This window comes from Eptesicus fuscus, chromosome 9, assembly GCF_027574615.1.
Source record: "Eptesicus fuscus isolate TK198812 chromosome 9, DD_ASM_mEF_20220401, whole genome shotgun sequence".
In the NCBI taxonomy this organism is placed as follows: Eukaryota; Metazoa; Chordata; class Mammalia; order Chiroptera; family Vespertilionidae; genus Eptesicus; species Eptesicus fuscus.
The window spans coordinates 28,407,171-28,422,612 of record NC_072481.1 but is presented as its reverse complement, the minus strand read 5'-3'; the positions used below and the strand labels follow the sequence as shown (position 1 = coordinate 28,422,612).

The following is a 15,442-nucleotide window of genomic DNA, read 5'->3' as shown; positions in this document are numbered from 1 at the left end:
TATGTGGGGGCCGGAGGAGAGGAGGAGCCATGGTTTCTCGCTTGAGCCTTGGGGTAGATGAAGGTACCATCACTGAGGTGGAAAGCATTGCAGGGGAAACAAATCTGGGGGAGATGCTGGGGCTGTTCCTGGCAGCTCTCAGCATGCCTTTGTCCTCGAGCTTGGAATTGATGGGGCGATGGGAGACAGATATGTAGTAGTTAAAGCATGGACTCCAGACTCAGAGCACCTGAGTTCAAATCTTAGCTCTGCCACTAACCTGCTGTGTCACATTGGGCAAATCCCGTAACCTCTCTGTGCCTTATTTTCCTTCTTTATAACCAGAGGTCATTATAGCACCCGCCTTACATGCCTACAGCTGTTTGAAGTGTGCCCGGCACACAGCACTGTATAAGGGTTAGGTGTTCCCGTGATTTCTTCTGTAGGTCTTTTTTGCCACGACCCCGTCCCCGTGACTGCCACCTCGTGTTGGCCATGTGTGTCGTGACTGTCTTGTGCTGACTTGGTTTCTCCATCTCCCCAGGCAAACCTGTCTTCATTAAGGTCCCTGAGGACCAGACTGGGCTGTCAGGAGGGGTGGCCTCCTTCGTGTGCCAAGCCACAGGGGAACCCAAGCCGCGTATCACATGGATGAAGAAGGGGAAGAAAGTCAGCTCCCAGCGCTTTGAGGTACGTCCTTGGGTGGGAGGTGTAGATCGGGCTCAGGGTCTGCCCACTGCAGAGTCTGGTCTCACATCTGCTTCCCTCGATCTCTCTCGCTGGGGGCCTTTTGGAGGCAGGAGGATGGCTGACCCAGAGCAAGTTGTGACCAGGTGTCTGCCCTCTGACAGGTCATTGAGTTTGATGATGGGGCAGGGTCCGTGCTGCGGATCCAGCCGTTACGGGTGCAGCGAGATGAAGCCATCTACGAGTGCACAGCCACCAACAGTCTGGGAGAGATCAACACTAGTGCCAAGCTCTCCGTCCTGGAAGGTAAGTGCCAGGGAAGCACATGGCATGGTGGGTGGGTGGACTGATGTCTGGGAAGAGCCAGCCAGCCAGCCCTGTCCCTGCCCTGGGCTGGTGTGTGTTTGGCAGGAAGGAGAACTGGACGTTCTGAGGTTGAGCAGTGGACAGGGATGGTCGCTGGATCTGGCCTGGATTGTTCGGCTTGTGCTGAGGCTGTGTGCCTAGTGTCTTTGTATTCTGCTGAGATGGGGCATTTATCTGGGGGCGGGGGGGGGTCTAGGGTCTGACTTGAAGTGTGGGCTACAGCTGTGTATCGCTTGGGTTACATGGCTCTTAGCAGTGGGTCAGACTTTCCTGTGGGCTTCAGAGAGCTGTGTTCCTGTTGCAAGGGCCCTAGATGGGGATTGGGGCTGCGTGTGGATTTTAGCGTCTTCTCTCACTTGATGGCTCCTCCGTTCATTCACAAACATTCCCTAATGCTGCCTTGTATCCAGAGGGTCTTCCGACCAGGCCCTCTAAACTTCAGTCTCCAGTAAGTGCTGTGGGGCAGCCCAGGGGGCTGGGGGAGCACAGGGGAGAGGGAGCTGTTGTCTGAGCTGAATCCTGAAGATAAGTGGGAGTTGAGGTGGGTAGGCAGAAAGAACAGCATCAGCATGTGCCAAGGCCCAGAGGCAGGAGAGAATGGAGCTTCTTCAATGGTGTGTGGAGCTGGAGGCACAGAGAGAAGAGGGGAAGAACAGTTAACACTTTCCTGGGGACATAGGAAGCCATGAACAGGGTGGGGAGTGACATGATCAGCCCCCAGCCACGATGGATTCATCAATCTGAATGTGTCTGCATGGATTTTCAAAATATAGTATTGATTGTTGCTTTTTTTTTTTTAAGTTACAATAACATTACCTGTTCACTATTGAATATTGGATAAGTATAAAATAGTGCATAGGAAAAAAATAAAAATCACCTGTTACCCTTACCTCTACTATTAACATTTGGTTAGTTCCTTATAGTCCGTTCTCTGTGCATGCGTTATATAAATAACAAAAATGGGATCACATTCTGCCCAATGATTTGTAGACTGCTTTTTAAAGAAACCTACCATGAACATCTTCCTCTTCATTAAGTATTCTTCTGCATCATTATTTTTAATGGCTGCGGGTAAGTGTCACATGGAAGTACCCTAATTTATTTAGCCGTTCCCTTATTGTTGGACACACATGGTGTTCCCAGGTTTCTGCTTTTACAAATAAGGTGCTATACACGTCCTTGCAGATAAGATGTGTTCACCTTCCTGATTATTTTCTTATTCTGCATTCATGGAACTGGAATTGCTGGATCAAAATGGCACATTCGTTTCTAAGGTTTTCAATATTTCCAGAAGATTGTGTCAGTTTACACCCCCACCAAGCGGGTCATAAGGGCCCTCTTTTCTGCACATTCTTACCAGCAGTGGGAATTATCATTTAAAAAAAAAAAATCTTTGCCTAGTTAATAGGCAAAAAATGGCATCTCAATTTAATTTGCATTTCTTTGATTACAGGAGCCGTTGAGCATCTTTTCACATTGGCCATTTTTATGCTATGGCTTCACGGGTTCACGCACGCATCCATTCAGTAATTCCTCTGGTCTGTGTGCCTCCCGCTTCACGGGGCCGTGGAAGAAAGACGGGGGGTTAAGAGCAGGGGCTCTGACCATTTACTCTCTCACCTCGTGACCTTGGGCAAGTAACGGTGCCTCTGAGCCTCACTTGTTCCACCTGTAAATAGAGATACACTGCCGAGCATCCAGGCTGGTTTGGAGGGTCAGATATGATGTAGTTAAGCATTTCACAGGATTCCATCATGAGGGTAGCTGCTGGAATGTTGGGCTGGAGCTGCACGTCCTGGGGCCCAGGCAGCTGCCTGAGCGGGCGGCCCCTGGCTTCTGTGCTGCCTGGCATTGTCTGGTGGTGCAGCCCCCACCTTTCACTCCCACGGGTGGTACATGCCCGTGGGGCGGGGGCCCCGAGGACAGGCCCTGGGCCAGGATCACTGATTGCTCAGGGTTCTGACCTGGCCACCCCTGACCTCAGTTTCCCCACTCATGACCTGAGGACCAGGATTTCAGCACTGCCCTCCCTTCTGTTGGTGTCTGCGCCAGCAGTGAGCCATCAGCCTGGCCCTGGCATTTGGGAAATGGCTGAAGGGCCAAACTCTGGTTCCTGCCCCAGAGGGCATCTTCTCAGGCTCTCATATTGGGGAAAGGGCCTCCTTGTTAGTGTTGAAAGAGAAGTCCCCCCCCCCCCTTTGCCCCATCTCTGGCCCGACTCTCCCCACAGGTCCTCTGTGGGCACTCTCCTACCCCCACCACTGCCCTGGGCAGCTTTAACTTTTAAAGGATTGAGGAGGAGGGGGAGGAGGGGGAGGGGGAGGGGAGGAGGATGCTCTTTCAGGGCCTGAGGTGAGGGGGATTCAGACTTGCAGAGGGTCTCCATCCCAGGGGGGCCTTCTTGGGTCAGGGTTTCTTTGTGTGTGTGCTTCTAGAGTATGAGAGGTGTCTGATGATGTTGGGGAGAGTGAGGCAGGTCCTTGTGGGCCTTCGTGAGCCCCTCCTGCTCCTGAAACACAGCACCCGGAAGACAAAATGCTGACTTACCACGTTGGTCTGTGTAACCTTGACCAGCTCTAGGCTTGGCAGAAAGGAGTGGATTGGGAGGCCTCAAAGGTGCCAGGGGGTGGGGCCAGAGGAAAGCGGCCCAGACTGTGACCGCCCTGCCACCCGCTCCGCCCCGCCCTGCCCCTCCTGGCCTCCTGTGCTGGCCAGGAAAGCCCTGTGTGTGTAGGAATGACTGGCGCTTTGGGCTGGAGCCAATCACCACAAGCTGGGCTCTTTAAGGGAGTGGCTCAGGGCTGCCCAGGGAGACCTGGCTCTGGTGAGGGGCTGGTGCACCTCTAAAAGGGAGCTCGCGCCTGCAAGTTGGTCCCGTGCCCCCTGCCCCGCCTTGCTCCGCGTCTGGCCCAGCTTCCCTCACACTCTGCTCCACTGGTGCTTCTGGGAGTGCCCTGATCATGGCCTTTGCACCCAGCTCCCCGGCAGAGTCCCCACTGCCCTGTGACGCCCAGGCGGCTGCTCAGCAGCACAACTTGGCTGGGGGCGAGCCCGTCCTGGGCTGCGAGGAGTGCAGAGCCCGCCGCCCAGCGTTCCTGTCTGAGTGGTAATTGAAGCCATTAGCGAGCTAGCCTCTCCCTCGCTGGGTAATGGCAGGAAAAGCTCTTCTCACTCTGCGCTCTTGAGGCGGCTGAATCACTCCCCCTCCAACCCGCCCGCTGCCACCACTGAGACAGGGAATCTGACATTTTCCCTCTCGAGGGAGGGGGAGCAGAGGGGGAAGGGAGGCAGGCCTCGCTGCTTGGCCTTTCCCTCCAGGAGGAGGGGGGAGTGAGGGTCTTGGAGCTCAGTTGGGAGGTCACTGATTCATCCGGGCCAGTGGGGTCCAGGCCAGGCAGGACAGTGGTCAGGAAAGCCCCGGAGGCCAGACAGCAGAGGTGTGGGCAGGACCCTGGTAACTGGAGTAGGTTCTGGAAGGGCCAAGAAGGAGGGAGAAGTGGAGGGGGAAAGGCTAAGGGGCACAGATGATCTGTTTCTGACTTTGTCCTGGGGGGGTCTGGCTCCGAGGGCTCTGGGTGCAGGTGGCAGCGTTAGCCTCATGGTCATGGATACAGCAGATGATGGTGTGCCCTCTGAGTGGTGTGGGTGCCCTGTGTGCCATGTGTGAGGCAATATGTGTGTGGTGCAGTGTGTATAGCAGGTGTGTGCCTTACAGGTGGTATGGATAGCAGGGGAGGTGCAGCAGACTGTGTGTGTGAGTGAGTGTGCATCAGACATGTGCGGGGTGTGGTGTATACAGCAGGTGTTGTGAGGAGCGCAGAGCCTGCCATCATGCAGTGTATGTGGGCATCAGACTGGGAGTGTGGTGTGTACAGCAGGTGGTGTGCATCACACTGTGTGTGTGTGTGTGTGTGTGTGTGTGTGTGTGTGTGTGTGTGTTGTATGTGTTGTGTATGTGGGGTGGGGTGCAAATACAAAGTCCGCACCTTGCAGGCCATATGTATAGCAAAGGGCTTATGAAGCAAGCAGTCTGGGCCCATTGTCTCTGGGACCCCACAGGATCCCTGCTCGGAGCTGTTGACCAGCGGTGACGGAGATGAACTCCGGACAGAGTGGCTGGTCTGACCACTCTGTCCCCATCATGACCACAGCAGCATCTGCGACAATGCAGAGCTGAGACTCGGCATCCATTTCCCGGAGAGTTCTGTGCCCCAGGCCTGTGGGTGGGAAAGATGTCAGGTAGGAGGGCACTTCCAGTAGGCCCTTGAAGTTCAGACTCTGGGTTTCTTGATACCTGGTTTCCCCATTTTTTTTAGTTCTGCCTTCAAAACGCCCAAGGGGAGCCCAGCCCGTAGGCTCAGTGGTTGAACATCAACTTATGAACCAGGAGGTCAGGGTTCAATTCCCCATCAGGATCAATACCCAGTAGGGGGCGTGCAGGAGGCAGCTCATTAGTGATTCTCTCTCATTGATGTTTCTATCGCTCTTTCCCTGTCCCTTCCTCTCTGAAAGCAATTTAAAAAAAATTTTTTTTTTAAAGGCCCAAGTGGGCTTCCTTCTGCCTCCTGTAGGTGGGCAGAACATCTACCTCCTATTAGCCACAGACACACCAGGCATCTCCCCTGTGCCCACCATGGTCCTTCTACCCCTCTAGTCACAAAGACTTACAAAGCCTGGCTGTGTGATGGCCCCCTCACTTACTACCCTCTTACCCAGCCTCATGACTACAGTGTAGTTTCAGCTCTGGGAGCAGGTAGCCAAGGCGGAGGTTTTAAATGACCCTGGGTGTGTGCCCTGGCTGGTGTGGCTCAGTTGGTTGGAGCATCATCCTGTACACCCAAAGGTCTCAGGTCTGATTCCCAGTCAGGGCACATGCGGTAGGAGGCCGATCAGTATTTCTGACATCCATGTTTCTCTCTCTCTTTCTCCCTCTTTCTTCCTCTCTCTCTAAAGTCAATAGAGGCATGTCCTTGGGTGCAGATTAGAAAAGGGAAAAAACAAAAAACTTCATATGACTCTGTGTGTGTGCACCTCCTCCATCCTTGGTGAGGTGCCCTATCTCTCTGGTTGCCAGAGGAGAGGGGATTTTAATCAGGGGAATGACATGATCAACTGTATGCATCAGAAAGGTCCCTGAGAGTGCAGAGGCGGGTGGAAGGAGACCAGGGAGAGGTTGGGGCAGCCCTGCAGCCCAGACAAGCGGTGGCAACGGGCCAGACCCAAGCAGTGGGTAGCAGAGGAAGGGACACTGGGTTACAAGCAGTTTAGAAAGAGAGCTGGCCTGCCTGGCTACCTGTGGGATTGGGGAGGCTGAGCCTCTGGGTTACTGCCTCTGCAGCCAGGTAGAGGGTGGTGCTGTTTTCCAGCGGCAGGTTGATGAGTCCTGTTGGAAACCTGTTGTATCAGGCATGTGAGGCATCCAGGGGAGGCGTGAAGGAGGCCATGTTTAGATTCGCCTGGCGGTCCCAGGGACACCTGGAGATGGAGTTTTGAAGGCCAAGAAGTGGCAAATCTCAGAGAACGAGAGCCAAGAGAGGAGGAAGGGGGCCTGGACGGAGCCCCAGAAGCTAACTCTTCCTATTGGGAGGGGAGCTTGCAAAGGAATCTGTTGAAGTGGGGCCTGAGAGGTGGGAGGGAAAAGGTAGTGAGACCATGGAAGTCAACGAGAAAAGAGGGCATGAAGGAGGAGGGAGTGGTCGGCAGGGTGGGGTGCTGTCCAGAGGTCAGGCAAGATGATGCTGAGAAGTGTCCTTTTGGTTTATCTCCATGGAGTCATGGTTGACCTTGAGGAACTTGCAGGCAGGAAGCAGTGAGGGTGACAGCTGGGCTGCAGGGGCCTGAGGAGTGAGTGGGAGGCTGTCACTGGTCTGGAGTGACTGGGCCCAAACCTGGTGGAGGGGAGTAAATGGATCAAAGGAATCTCCTGAAGTGGGATGGAGGCGGGGAGCTCCAAGAGGAGCGTCGAGCATGGGCCAGGGTCTGGAAGCAGAGTGTGGGTAGGGTGTATGCCCAGAATGCCCCTCCCCCCAGCCAGCGTGGTGTGCGTGGCAGGGAGGCCTCACCAGCCAGGTTGAGTAGGGCTGTGTGAGGTGCCAGGGAAGCCCCGGGTTGAGAGTGGAGACTGGGAGGGGGAGGCCACGGCTGCCGACAGGCCCCAAACAGCTCAGATTAAAAAACAAAACAGGCTTTTAAGATGCCAAGTTTGATGAAATCTGAGTGCTGGAAGAGGTGGGAGTTTTCTCTCGGAAAAAGCTGAAAATCAAGACTGAAAGCTGCGAAGGGAGATGGGCCCAAGTCTCGTCAGGCCCCCCTCACTTCCTGGAAGCCGGGGGGGTGGGGCTAGGCACTCGGGAGAGTGTCGGATCCTGCATGTCTGGGGAGGCCTTTGACTGCATGTCTGGGGGGTGTATTGGCCTGCCCCTGCTGAGGTGGAGCTGCCTGGGGCCAGGGCCAGAGGTGGCCTTGGTTTCCTCTGAGTGCATGAGGGCTGACGGAGCTGGCAGCCACCCACAAAATTCCTTTCTGTGTGTCTACACATCGTTTCGGTGTCCATGTCTGTGTCCTGTGTGTGTCTTCAGGTGCACGTGTCTCAGGACACGTATACCTCTGACTGCATGTCTCCACATGTGTGTTTGCATGAGTCCATTTCCACAGGTGCTTGTCACTGCCCCTCCACACACACACGGAGGTTTCTGTGTTTGCACCTCTCCTTTTCACCATGGAGATCTGCGGCTGTGCATGTTTCTAGGTGTCTATGTTCAGAGACAGGGTGAGGCCAGGCCCAACACTCACACACAGGGAGGGGGTCAGGCTTACAGACAGTGCCACCCCAGGGAGCCTGTGTATGTGTGTGCTGGTGTGTGCCTGCATGTGCACAGAGATGCCAGGAAGCTGGGTAAACAAGGGTGAGAAGGTCGTGCTGACAGACGGTGCTGCCCACCCTGAGACCCTGCAAGGCGCCTCCATCTGTCAGCTTCCCTGGTGCAGCCCCCTCCTCCGGCCCAGATTCCCCCTCAGGCAGCTCAGGCTGAGCTCAACAAAGAGACCTGTGTGTGCTTAGTCGGGGGCCCCAGCAGCCTCCCTCTCCCAGTCATTGCAACCAGCCTAAGCGGATCCCCTGTCTACCCCCTCCCTAGTCTCATCTATCAGGACCCCTGTATTTCCCTTAGCTTCAACCAGATGCACCTTTCCCACCCTCCCACAGCCTTTACTCAGGCAGTCCCTCCCTCCCTCCTCCAAGAAAGCTCTCCCTGCCTCCCAGGCTCAGGTGTTTCCTATTCTTCTATCTCCTTCCTCCTCCAGGAAGCCACCAAGGTAGCAGGTGGGCTGTGGAGTTGAACTGATCTACCCCCCCACTGTTCCCAACACACACACACCATCATCCTCCTCTACCCCAGTGGGGACAGCAGGAAAGGGGTCAGGTCTCCCTCTGTAGTATGTAAAAACCAGCACGGTTTGGAGCAGGAGCCATTCATGTACATATGTGCACCCACCACAGATACACAGAAGTCTGGGGGGCAGACCCTGGGAAAATGTGCGTGCACCCTGTATGTGCATATGTGCTTGCAGCTGGAATCCACAAACAGCTGTACAGACAGGCTCCTGGTACCTCCCAAGTCCCCAAGGGCTTCTCTTTTCATTCCTTCTCAGAGGAGGACCTCAGCCTCGCTGGGGCAGACACTGCAGAAGCCCAGGTGTTGAGCTGCAGATGTGTGGGGACCTCCCCCTTCCCTAAGATTGCTGTGGCGCTATCTTAGTTTTGGTTGAGCAGGAAGGACTAGGAGGGAGGATTCCCACCCCCCCACCCCCAGCCGGGAAGTGGGGGTCCTGGGAGGGGTCACCGAGGCTCCACCCAGGAGGGGAGGGCGGGGTGGCAGCTGCGCACCGCACACATGGACACGGGCACGCGCAGCCCTTCCACAGCAGCGCCTGCCGCCGTTGCTATGGTTACCGGTTGGCCTGGAAGGGGGAGGGGAAGGGGCTCGGCAGGACAGGTTTTGAAGACTCGGACTCGTCAGAGGGTACATTGGGATGCGTTGGAACCTGGGTCGCTGGCCACTGCCCGGGTGTAGCCACGTGTGGGCACTGTGGGGTTCGTTTTGCAGCGGAGGCTTGTGTGCAAGGGGGTTGCAGTGGTGTGGCTGAGCCCTGGAAGATAGCGGAGGGCGTGGTTTGGGAAGGGGCTGAGCCACCTTGGAGAGGTGAGCCAGAGTGATGGTGGGTTGCCCCCAGGGGTGCTCTTACCTCCGCTAGCCCTGCCCTGGCCCAGCCCTGCCAGGCACTTGGTCCCACCACCTAGTCTCAGCCCGGCCCCATCTCCCATCAAACTCTGTGACCTTGGGCAGGTTTCTAGATCTCTCTAAGCCCCCGTTTGTTTATATACCTCAGGGTTTTGGAGAAGATTAAATCATTTTGTAAAGCATTTTAACGCAGTGCCTATACGGTAGTAAATGCTCCATTAGCACAACCTTTTCTCCCTCCTCTCTGGGCCTCAGTTTTCCCATTTGTTGATGGGTTTGGAGTGATCGTGTGACATTTGCAGGAGGAATTTGCCCTGGTCTTTAGCCTGAGTGGTTCTCCTGCCTGCCCCTCTCCACGGCCCCCAGCTCCTATGGGTACCTGGGGGGAGGAGGGAAGATAAATGGGTCAGGCGGCGGTTGGGTCAGTTTACGACAGCATACTCAGTGCTTAGCTTGTCCAGGCACACAGTGGGCATCAGTAACCGGCTGCTGTCCTTGGCCCTGTATGAATGTGCCAGAGGGGCCCAGGTGAGCATAGAAGGAAGAGAGAGCAATTGTCACTCCTAAGGGACCAAAACCCTCCTGCGAGACACACTTCTCTTTCCTGAGGTGCAGAACGGAAGCCTCCTTGGCACCAGGGAATGGCTTTGGGGTCCTGCTGTTTTATGGACAGCTCTATGCACATGCCAGTTTTAGGCTCTGGCAGCAGTGCCTGAGGGATGATGATCTGAGCCAAGGATGGAGCCATTGAGGGCGCGATAATTGAGGGAGGAAAATTAATTGTCCTTAATTTGGCGTAAATCCCAAAGACCTTCCCTGTATTAGGAATTCAGAGTAGATTCCTGGGACACGGGCTGCAGATGTTTGCACTTCTTCCCTTCTCCTTGATCAGTACCTTCCTGGTAGGGTTGGGGCCAGCTGACTCCTGGACCCTCACTCTGGCAGGCCCTGTCCCTGCTGTCCACCCTCACCTCCATTGCTCGGGAGGTTTAGCAGGGAGGATTGAGGCCTGGGAGGAACTAGACTGGGGCCCTGGTGGGCTAGGATGGCTCTGGCAGTCCTGTGTGCCCCCAGCTGCTGGGGAGAACAGGGAGGGTGGGAGGGGAACCCCAGGCCTCGGGCCCTGCCTGGGCCTAGCTGAGAGCAAGTTGTAGCAGAGCTACAGGAAGCTGTTCCCCTGCCTGGTGCGTCCCAAGACCTGCCTCGTTCCCATCCCACCCTTTTTTTTGCCACTGTTTAACATGTTCCTTTTAAAAATCAGAGCTGAAAGTTAGGACTCTGGGATCATATTTACAGCCAAAGAGTTGCTTGGGTCACGCCTGGAACTTAAAGGGCTGCAGGTGGGGAAGCGGAGAGCTGGGGAGGTGAGGCCGTGCTGGAAGTCCTGCTGCTCCCCACCCCCAGGCCCCACCTCCTGATGGACCACAGTCCCTTTGGGATACCCCTGGCCGCTGGGTCAGGGTCCAGGCTGTCATAGAGAATGGGTCAGAGTCAGGATCAAGGGTCAAGGGTGGCTCATTGGTAGTGCAGGCGGTGTTTAGAGCCAGGGCCAGAACCAAGGCTGTGCCGTGTGGCTCTGCCGTGGGGTGGAGCTGAAGGCTGGATGCTGGCAATGGCGGGAGCAGACAAGGTGGGGGTGGGGGGTGCTGGACAGCACAGGGAGCCTCCGGGGTGAATGTGGCCGTGGATGCCACCGAGTCAGCTGTGAGCCCCATACATCCCCGCATCCAGGTAAGCACTTTCTGCTGTGTTCAGGAGAGCATCAATCCTCATTTCTCTCAGGGCCCAGACAGATAAGTGCTGACGTCTTCAGTCTGAGGCATTGCTTCCCACACCTGGAAACCAACTTCCTGACAGGGCAGGCTGGGCCCTCCTGCAGTCCCCAGGCCTGGACAGTGGGACTCGGGACTCTGCTTGGAAGTCAGGGGTCGAGGAGAGAAGAATCTTCAGGATCCCAGCCAACCTAGGAGTCAGGAGGAGCCACCCACAGAGCGGGGTCCTGGCCCTAACACGCCCATCTGCTCTTTGTCTGCAGAGGACCAGCTGCCCCCCGGCTTCCCCTCCATCGACATGGGGCCCCAGCTGAAGGTGGTGGAGAAAGCGCGCACGGCCACCATGTTGTGCGCAGCAGGCGGGAATCCAGACCCTGAGATCTCTTGGTTCAAGGACTTCCTCCCAGTGGACCCCACCACAAGCAATGGTCGCATCAAGCAGCTGCGTTCAGGTGAGCAGAGGGCTGCACAGACGTGAGGAAAGGTGTGGGGCCCCGAACCCACACGGCCGCCCCTCTTGGGCCCGGGTGCTGGGAGCCACGGGAGACCTCAGCCTGGGGCTGACCCTCCAGGGCTGAGCAGAGGGCACCCAGTGGGTGGGCCGGATCTTGCTCCAAGCCCACCTGGCCCAGGACGAGAGCTTGGCAGTGAGGGCTGGTCATCGGTGATTCTTTTACCGTCCATCCTGATGTTGTCAGACTCAGACTTCGGGCCAGCTCTGCTCCTCACAGGACAAGGGTCATGCTCAGCCTGGTGTTGGGCTCGGCATAGTTACTGCGGGTGTTCCTCCTCCAGCTTCCCTGCAGCCTGGCCTGAGAGGGGCCTGGATTGTGCTTCTCTTTGCTTCTCCAGACGGCAGGGAAAGAGGCCAACGATGCCTGATTCATCAGGCTTCAAAAGGCTGGACCTCAGAGCTTGGAGCCAGGGAGAGTTGCTGCCATCCCTCGGCCACCAGGGCCACCTGTCTCCTCTGGATGTCTCCGTGGAGCCAGCTTGGAGCCCTGGGAGCAAGGATACCATCTTGACCAGGCAGGAGGTGCCGCCCCATTGATCGATCCGCCTGCGAGGCTCCCGCCAAGATAATTGATTCCGTTTTTGTGGCACGGAGCAGGCGGGAAAGGAGGTTCAGGTTCTACTTAGCTGCATTCGGCATCTGCCGCCGGCATGGCTGGACCGGTAGGCCTTGGTCCAAAGTCCTCCTGGTAGCTGCGGGATGGGGGCTCGGGCAGGATGGCCAGGGCCGGCCGGCGCCCCTGCTTCCCCGCCCTGTGATGCCAGCACGGCGAGGGAGGGCGTGACTCTGCTCCTTTCAGACCTGCCGCTTCCGAGGCTCTCCTGCCACTCCCTGTGGTGCCCAGGGAGGAGGGGGAGCTGATGTGCCCGGCAGGGGCAGGATTCCGGCCCCAGCCACGGCCGCCTGAGACAGCCTATGAAGTGTTAGCTCATTTAATTTAATTAAAACTCAACAAGATGGAGGCAGCTGTAGAGCAGTTAATTAAAACAGCCATAATCAAGGCAGGAAACAGTCGGGCCGCGCTTGTCGTCGTTGCCCGGCGCTGCCCAGCGGCCGGTACAGTTCAGCTCCTCTGCGTTGCCCCACCGCCCCCCAGGCAGGCTCCCCAGGCAGCCAGATGGCCCTCCCCGCAGGTCTGGCCTCCACCCCAATGGCCCTGCCTGTCCGTGGCAGCAGTTCTGGGAAGGCACGCTGTCTTGCGCGTGCGTTCATCAAGTATTTATGTAGTGCTTGCTGTGTGCCGGGCCCGGTGCCACCCATTCACTGCCCTGCGAGTTGGCTGCCGCCCAGTACTCCACCCAGTGCTGCCCAGGCCTCAGCCTCCTCGTCCTCTCAGCAGCAGCTCACACCCTCCCTCCTTCCCCACCGCTCCCTCCCAGGCCTCCCTGGCTTTTCTCTGACTTCTCTGTCTGCCCTGCAGGCCCCTCTTCCTCTGCCTGTTCCTCAGCTAGGGAGCCGGGGAGCCCTTCCCTTGCCCCGTGGACAGAGCTGTTCCCTGGGCCTGCTCACCTTTTCCTGTAGCTTCTGGTACCGTCTCCACTCCTGCGGCTCCCAGATCTGTCTCTGCAGCCCAGACATCTTCCCTGTGCTCTAGACCAAAAAAGGTATCTGCCTCCCGGTGCAGCCTGACCCTGAGGAGTGGTGACCTTCCCAGACAGCCGTACCCTCCTCTGTGCGTGGCAGCCTCCCAGCCTGAAACCCCGACTCCTCCCAATAAAGGACCACCAAGGCCTCTCGATTTGGCACCATCATGACTCTCAAGTCGGTGCCCTTTCCTCCTCTTGCTGCCTGCCTTGGCCACGTCCCAGGTCCCCACCTCTCCCTGCCTCCAGGCTCCCCCCTCGGATCCATCCTCCAGCAGCCGGCAGAGTGTCCTGCTCCTGTCCCTCCGCTCTCTGACACCCTCGTTGCCCACATGAACAGGGCACGCACCCTTCTCTGTCTCCCCCTGTTCACATCTCCTGCTTTACTTCGTTGGGTCCTGGCCGCACCCCTTACCAGCTCTGTGACCTCAGTTACTTAACTTCTTTGAGTTTCAGTGTTTTCATCTTTAAAAAGGGGTTTCAGGGAGCACTGAGTGAGACCGTGGCAGTCGGAGCTTTACTTTCCTGCCTGGCGTGGCTTATGGTGAGGGCCCTGGGAACGGGGCTTGAGCCACTTGCACTTGAGCCTCCCTGACCCCACCCTGGCCCTCTGCTCACATTCACCGGAATGTAACGCCCCACGCTTCTCCGCCTAAAACCTCCTTGAGGACTCATCCCACTTGGCATTTTTACCACCTGGCTCCCGCTCTGCTCACTTCGGCTGGGCTCTCCTTACGGGGAGGGCCTGGGGCTGACTCCCCTCTACGAAGTCTCCCCGGTGCCCCCCACAAGCCTGGGACAGGCTATGGGACAGGTATCTCTGAGCCCTTGTTGATGAATTTTTTCATGAAAGTGACCTTCAACCTCGTCCCTACGGACCGATGTCTACTCCTTCTGCTTTCCAGGTCCAGGAAAGTCCTCTTTGTTAGACCTTTCTGCCCCTGGCAGCTGTGACCTGAGGTTTGCAGGCCCAAAATCCAGCTGCTAGGATAGAATCAGATGGCACCTGAGGGGACTCAGCCATCTCACCTCTGGTAGAGGTAATGGACAGGACTCTCTCCATCACTGCCTGATCCCTGATCCCAGGAGCAGCTGCCCCTCTCCTCTTGTCACTTCAGAATGTGCTGGGGCTGTTCCATGCACACTGACAGAGACATCCCTTCTTAGAATGGAATCAGGCCCTGAGCACTCGGCTGTTTACAGGGACTTTCACGGTTTACGCATCACCGACGGTTTACAAAGCGCTTTCCTGCCTTTGGTTGCACTGGATTCTCCAGCAACCCTGAGAAGTGGGACAGGCTGTGCTTATCATGCCCACTTCATGGCTGAGTTAAGAGGGTCACCTGGGGTCACATGTGGAAGAACAGGGCCAAGGAACTCCCTGTGTGAGGTTCCCCAGGAGCCTTCTAGTATCACATGCAGACCCTGGGGCCTGAGGAATGGCTGGGCCCTGCTAGGGCTGCAGAGCGCCACAGTCCCATTGTGTCCAGACCTCGGGCCCCTCCTGACCAGTGCCCAGAACTCCTCAGGCATCTCTGGGGCAAGCCACAGCACGTGTCACCAGGGTTTGGCCCTAGAGCAGCGCTGGGTAGGAGGGCAGCTGGTGGTGTTATGTCCAGGTGTGAGCTCTGCTCCACAGGCGTGTTCCTCACTGAAGGGCTGTGACCTGCTACAACATGAGTGTCTTGGAGAATTTGAACTTGAGAGCCAGTGTGGGACCAGGAGGATTGGGACAGGCTCGGAGAGTGGAAATTGAGTCAGGAGCAGGCAGTGTCACTGGACAGTGCGTGGGGACTCACCGCCCACATGGGGCTCTGAGAGGAGCTGTTGGCCACTTGCTGTGCCTGGACAGAGCCCCACAGGGCATCCCGTGCTCCCCTCATCCCGGTGGCCTGAATGTGTGAGCCGCCATCCCGTCATGGTTTACACACGAGGACAACATAACATACATGTCCACCTGCTCACTCAGAGAGCAGTCACCTTCCACACACCCCCAGCACCTGAGCCGAGACTGAGATGCCAGGGTATGGCTGCTGGAGGAAGCCCACAGACCTCAGATTGGAGTGAGCGTGAGCCCCCCCACCTCTGCTGGCCAGCCCCAGCCTGTCCCCCACCGATTCTGCCCTGCCATCCATCTCCAAGTGTGCCAGGAGGACATACTGTCGGCTCGTGGTCACAGTTTCCCTTTGGCCTGAGCGCACTGGCAGCTCACGGGCAGGGCTGACTCCCAGGTTCCCTCCAGTCTCCCACAGCCACCTTGAGACATGGAAAAGGCAAATTCTTGTTTCAGTTTAATGGAAA

At 57.0% G+C, this 15,442-nt stretch overlaps 1 protein-coding gene across 3 annotated transcripts in view; it reads left to right on the top strand.

Moving 5' to 3' along the window:
- PTPRF (protein tyrosine phosphatase receptor type F) overlaps window positions 1-15,442 on the top strand; it is an 81,925-nt gene that overhangs the window by 21,408 nt on the left and 45,075 nt on the right. For all 3 annotated transcript variants that reach the window (XM_054720425.1, XM_054720426.1, XM_054720423.1), the window contains exons 4-6: window positions 524-669; window positions 831-972; window positions 11,308-11,496. In XM_054720425.1, the coding sequence (XP_054576400.1) occupies window positions 524-669; window positions 831-972; window positions 11,308-11,496 (477 nt within the window). The remainder of the gene's footprint in view (window positions 1-523; window positions 670-830; window positions 973-11,307; window positions 11,497-15,442) is intronic.